The sequence below is a fragment of the Antedon bifida genome, chromosome 1 (genome assembly GCF_963402885.1).
Source record: "Antedon bifida chromosome 1, ecAntBifi1.1, whole genome shotgun sequence".
In the NCBI taxonomy this organism is placed as follows: Eukaryota; Metazoa; Echinodermata; class Crinoidea; order Comatulida; family Antedonidae; genus Antedon; species Antedon bifida.
In genome coordinates, this window is record NC_136226.1 from 32,228,490 (window position 1) to 32,235,352 (window position 6,863).

General features: G+C 34.1%; 1 protein-coding gene across 5 annotated transcripts in view; it reads right to left on the minus strand.

Annotated features, from left to right (window-relative positions):
- The window catches only part of LOC144850853 (intermembrane lipid transfer protein VPS13A-like), a 48,610-nt gene extending 45,713 nt beyond the window's left edge, over window positions 1-2,897 (minus strand). For all 5 annotated transcript variants that reach the window (XM_078708370.1, XM_078708364.1, XM_078708355.1 and 2 more), the window contains exon 1: window positions 2,736-2,897. In XM_078708370.1, the coding sequence (XP_078564496.1) occupies window positions 2,736-2,835 (100 nt within the window). In that variant the 5' untranslated portion in view covers window positions 2,836-2,897. The remainder of the gene's footprint in view (window positions 1-2,735) is intronic.
- Between the last annotated feature and the right edge of the window lie 3,966 nt (window positions 2,898-6,863).

Genomic DNA, 6,863 nt, shown 5'->3' on the forward strand with positions numbered 1-6,863 from the left:
ATTATTAATAGTATTACAAAGTAGTGTTGTTCAAATATAGCCATCTGCTACACTTGTTATTTCAATATCAGATATAGTACTGCTATGCTACTGCTAGTACAGTATCTCATTCTCATCAGGGAGTTTTAACATCGCATACACACAATGGATGAGAATGCTAAAAAATGACAAATTCTCTATGGTCATGTAGCAATTTATAAGACTAGAGTTGTTCCTTTTAGTACTTGGTTGATTGATATCATATCAGGCAATAGTGTAATTTCACCTTGGTTGCACTGTCATTACATACTTTGTTATTAATTCATTTTAAATTACAATTAAACGTAGTCCTGTAGCAGAACAAATCATGCATAATAATCAAGTCAATAGAGAGGTTTCTTTTTCATTCACAAAGTGATTAAAGAATGAGACAGATCACTATATCTACCATTACTAATCCTTTGAAAGGTTTAGGAATTCTCAAAATTGTTTTCGTTTTTTCTATACAGAAAAAACAATTATTCCAAGTCACTAAAAAATAATGAAAAACAAAAAAATTATTTAATTTGGTTAAATCTTTGAATGAATAAATATTGTATCAAATAGTTAATAATCTAAGTTATCTAATATCACAAACACATAATGGGGCTAGTCTGCAGTATTCAGAAAATTAATTAAAAGTAAACAGTTAGGGAAAAAATGGCAAAATCAGAACTGTGTCATGTTACAAGAGTTGTCAAAACAATATAGACTTCTGATAAAAATCCTTGAAAGTAGGAAACCTTTTGTTATTTTCCCCTGACTGTAAACCAAGGAGGTACTTATTTTTACATCCATGAGTAAACTGAACTATAATTCTCAAACACCTCATTATTTCGCATACAAATATTAACCAGGTAAGGTTGTTATAAGTTGATAAGATAACACTTATTTATTCACTCAACCAATTTGCAATGAATGAGGTCATGGGTCAGTCTGGTATGATGCTTGGTAAATATCACAGTGAATACACTATATATAGACGGCAGACAAAACAATCAATTTGTTCAATGCTTTACTATATAATTTAGTACAGAAGTAGTATAGAACAGAATGATATAATCATTTCTTGATGATTCTATTAAAGATAAAAATCAAAGATTTACATAATTTATTTGTTTTAGGTCTCAATTGGAATTTCCAATTTATTTTACTTCAAGGGTTTTCACCTCTTTCATTTATTCTAATTTACCTATTTTAATATTACTCTGATTTTCACTCTGTGTTAAAAAATGTTTTAATTTGAAAGAGATGAATGCTTTGATTTGAGGAAACAGTTATGCATAACAGGATGCTGAAGTTGGTGTTTTGCATGACTTAAGCTCTGTCTACACTATCAAACTTGATGTGACAAAAAATGTAAGGTGCACATATATGGTCATGATGATGTAATATCACTGCCATATTTGGGCACACCACACTTTGTTTTGTCAAACTAGTTTGATAGTGTAGATAGATAGTGTAGAGATGTAGAGACAGACAGACAGACAGACAGACAGAGCTTTACACCAAAGAGCCAATTGGTTTTACTTTTAAATCTATTTACATTAAATATAACGGGATATAAATCAAGTATAAAATACCTATTAATATACAGTATATAAATGTATACTAATAAAATACTTCCTTTTAATTATTTAAAAAAGTATAATATTATCATTAGCATATCATTACAGTATATCACATTTAATTAAAGGGCATATGGTGTAAAAAACAGACACACAGAAGGTCAGTTACCTTTTAAATATTAACTGTAGTGTAGTAACTGTAAACATCAACTATACACGATCCAATTATAAAAACTAGGAAAAGGGCTTTCTCAATTTACTAAAAAATGAGATAATTATTAACAAATTCACAAAACAGATGAGTGTGCAATAAAGGTTGAACAAGTTCACACAGGTTTTAATTAAAATCAGTGAATGGACGGATTTGTGATAAGCTGTTGTTGCAGACAGTAGGTTGTGTTTATGTTAATAGGATTAATCTGATTATTGTCTACCTAACAACCGATTATTGTTTTTATAATCAAAGAAAAATTGATTTTAACAGATTTTAGGAAAAACATTTTCACGGTTCACTAGGTATTAATCAATGAAAGTATATGATAATATATGTACACAAAAAATAACACAAAAAAATGTTACGGTTCATAATTCAATTTGTATTATGTCTATTAGTTATCAGCATGTAGAAATATGTCTAGCGCATAGTTAATAATATTACCAATTGTAGGCTCAGTTTTTATTTATTTTTTTGGTACGACAATGGTCAAAAATGACAATAATATCCAGTAAAGAGTGGCAGCAGATTAAACCACAAAACTGCCATTCTTAAACTGGTCGATATCATTTTTTAGTATCAAAAGTTCAAAACAAAAGTTGTTTATTTCTACTTCCTAGGGCCTATTAATTAAGTTTCTTCATATATTTTGGCATACGCATATTTATATATTGAAAAATTAAGATAAATATACAAACTAAATAAGTAAAGTAAATAAATGACAAATAAGCGTAAACTAGATCTAGGCTAGGCCTAGAAGGATATGCATAGGCCTAGCTAGGCTTAGCATTAGTTAGGCAATAGTAAAGCTCAGTCAGGCACTCACACATGTGTGTGCACCTACGTACAGTAGTATAATGACCTTGCTTGGAAATATGTGGTTTTGGAAAATCCACCCACTTTTAATTTCAGAAAACATCAACCGAAATACTTACCACTCCATATACCAAGTTTCAAGCTATTCTTGTTTAGGTTCTCTACATATGGACCTAAAAATCGATTTAGTAAATCCACAACCAGGGATTCGAAGACCATCTTAAAACGATCTTTAAGATTTCACTTCCTCTCTAGTAGGCCCAAAGCCAACCTCTCAGCCTCACCGTGTTGTCGCGGCGAATAGCACGAAATCCAGGGTCCACAAGAAAGAATCGAAGCATGTGATGCCTGGATGATTTTGTCAATAGCTGGCTAGTGGTGGCGCTGTTAATAATAACAATTACAATGTCATGTACTTTGAGGTATATTCAGAGCGTCATTCTGACGACTGGAGCATTCTCTACTTCTCTACGGAGCGCCATTTATGCCTTTATTAACTTCAATAATAGAAATAGTAATACGGTAACTGTGGACCCAATTTAGCACCAGGGTAGCACAGTGATATAATAGAAATAAGTCACTACTGCTCAAGTGGACCTAATTTAAAGTCGCTTCAATAAGTTTCAATATTATATGTTTAAAAGGCATCTGAAATCATATTTATTTCAACAAATTTACGAGTGCTAGCGGTTCTGGCGTTGCGCCTTAGAACTTTTCTTTTTGGAAAGAATTCGGCGCATTATAAATATGAATTGAATTGAATATCTTTTCGTATGTTAATACACTGTGCTCAAGTTGCCACAATTTGGCACCAGTGGAACACAGTGATATAAACTATAAATAAGTCACTGAATGTTAATATCTTTTCGTATTTAAAACATCGAGAAAAAATACTTCTGGAAATACTTCAAAAATATTTCAAACTTGCTATATATGTTAAATATCGGTTACTCCATCCGTAATGCAAAAGAAAAATTAGTTTCAAGCCATATCAGTGATTTTAATAACTTGCGTTTGTCTAAGATAAATACTTATTTAGTGTCTCCGGAAAGTGCCACCGTTGGGGCAGAGCTATAATAATGAAAATAGAGCCCAGAATTGCACTTATACTTATTACTATACATAATCACCTATGATAATTATGATAATGTTAAAATTTCAACTATCCAGATGCGACTTCAACATTTTAGCTGGGGTTTTCTACTTTAAAACTCGACTTCGTATATGTTTAAGGTCTAGCCCGGCGGCGGAATTAGTCTATGCTTCGAAATTGGTCTAGAAATCGCCATCTTTGCAAATGTTCTATATTTTATCTTATTTCACTCTCCATTAACCCCATACAAAACCATCGGAGACAAACTATCTGTTTAAAACATGTTTATTTTGGGATTCTGGCCAACACACCAACTACCTTAAACGTTTATTCATAACATAATATTACAATACAATATCTTGCATGAATCGGACATTTTCGTCACCAATGTAGCAACATGTATTAACAAAATCAAAATTTAACAGTGTGGCGTGTTGACCGCGAATGACTAACAATAGCATCTTTCCCACTACACCTGCACGTGACCATTGCATAACAATGCACGGCATACCAAACCGTTTCGTACACCTGCGATGAATATATAATAAATTCAATTTCTTTTAAAATTGAGGGCGGCAAACATAACATTTACGAGATCGAATACAGGTTGAAAAAAAAATTTAAAACAAGAAAGATGTTAAATGTGCTCTCCCTGCCTCAGCACTAAGGCCCTGCCACAGCCTTTTGGGGTCGTTTCCACCACATCACCAGATGCATTGATGTTGTCGCCTCATGATGTGTGGTGGAAAGGGGGACGTATAATTCTGTGAACCCCAAACACAGTGGCCGCATGCCTTTAACTCTATTCCACCGACCAGCGTGGGAATCGAACCCACGACATACGTGTTGTCAACACGACGCTCAGGCGACTGAGCTAACTGATCATTTTGGTTTTAACAAGATTAATATGATAGTTATGACGTACTGATGAATTACGTAATACACGTATAAATAGACTATTATCAGCTGTTCAGTCATGTACTACTTTGTGGCCGAACGGGTAATGCTCAGGTTTGGTTGCTCTCAACTCTAGTAGACTGGGTTCGAACCTCTACGGATATTTTTTTTTTTTTTTTTGGAATTGGAAATAAATATTGTTTTTCTTTGACTTTGAAAGAGAGATATTTTGAGGTTTGTAAATGTCAGGCCTAAACAAGTGGACCTTTTTTTAAATCAAAAACAAAGTTGCATGGCATTATTTTCCATTAAATAGACTACTGCCATAAAACCTCGAAAAGAAGCCCATGTGCTCCTTCATTTTTAGTACTCTTGGGTGGGCTTCTTTTCCACATGAGTTCTTTTCGAGATTACTTTTGCAAACTAAAAGAGAAGAGCTGTTAGGTTCCCGCCCGGAAAATGTTTTATTTACATGATTTGAATGAACAATTTTCTAATGTAAAGATTAACAACATCAAATTTAACAGTGTGGCATGTTCACCGCGAATCTTCCCCATAATACACCTGCACAAACTCATTTGCATAACAACGCACGGCATACCAAACTGTTTTGATGCAAGGTCCCCGGAAATGACATCTATTTTTATTACAACATGTATAAGAATCTTCAGTACCCTACCATTTTTGGGGCTGAGCGAAGACAATTTTGAAAAATAGAGCTGCATAGGTTCCCGCCCGAAATAAATGGCACTTTGCATGATTTGAAATTATATGAAAAAAATTATATAAGAAAGTGCCCCTATTCATTGAAATATGAAATTAAATATTAAGTCTCCAGTACTAGCCCACCGTTGGGGCAGAGCTATAATAATGAAAATAGAGCCCAGAATAATTGCACTTATACTTATTACTATACATAATCACCTATGATAATTATGATAATGTTAAAATTTCAACTATCCAGATGCGACTTCAACATTTTAGCTGGGGTTTTCTACTTTAAAACTCGACTTCGTATATGTTTAAGGCCTAGCCTGGCGGCGGAATTAGTCTATGCTTCGAAATTGGTCTAGAAATCGCCATCTTTGCAAATGTTCTATATTTTATCTTATTTCACTCTCCATTAACCCCATACAAAAACCATCGGAGACAAACTATCTGTTTAAAACATGTTTATTTTGGGATTCTGGCCAACACACCAACTACCTTAAACGTTTATTCATAACATAATATTACAATACAATATCTTGCATGAATCGGACATTTTCGTCACTAATGTAGCAACATGTATTAACAAAATCAAAATTTAACAGTGTGGCGTGTTGACCGCGAATGACTAACAATAGCATCTTTCCCACTACACCTGCACGTGACCATTGCATAACAATGCACGGCATACCAAACCGTTTCGTACACCTGCGATGAATATATAATAAATTCAATTTCTTTTAAAATTGATGGCGGCAAACATAAAATTTACGAGATCGAATACAGGTTGGAAAAAAAATTTAAAACAAAACAGATGTTAAATGTGCTCTCCCTGCCTCAGCACTAAGGCCCTGCCACAGCCTTTTGGGGTCGTTTCCACCACATCACCAGATGCATTGATGTTGTCGCCTCATGATGTGTGGTGGAAAGGGGGACGTATAATTCTGTGAACCCCAAACACAGTGGCCGCATGCCTTTAACTCTATTCCACCGACCAGCGTGGGAATCGAACCCACGACATACGTGTTGTCAACACGACGCTCAGGCGACTGAGCTAACTGATCATTTTGGTTTTAACAAGATTAATATGATAGTTATGACGTACTGATGAATTACGTAATACACGTATAAATAGACTATTATCAGCTGTTCAGTCATGTACTACTTTGTGGCCGAACGGGTAATGCTCAGGTTTGGTTGCTCTCAACTCTAGTAGACTGGGTTCGAACCTCTACGGATATTTTTTTTTTTTTTTTGGAATTGGAAATAAATATTGTTTTTCTTTGACTTTGAAAGAGAGATATTTTGAGGTTTGTAAATGTCAGGCCTAAACAAGTGGACCTTTTTTAAAATCAAAAACAAAGTTGCATGGCATTATTTTCCATTAAATAGACTACTGCCATAAAACCTCGAAAAGAAGCTCATGTGCTCCTTCATTTTTAGTACTCTTGGGTGGGCTTCTTTTCCACATGAGTTCTTTTCGAGATTACTTTTGCAAACTAAAAGAGAAGAGCTGTTAGGTTCCCGCCCGGAAAATGTTTTATTTACA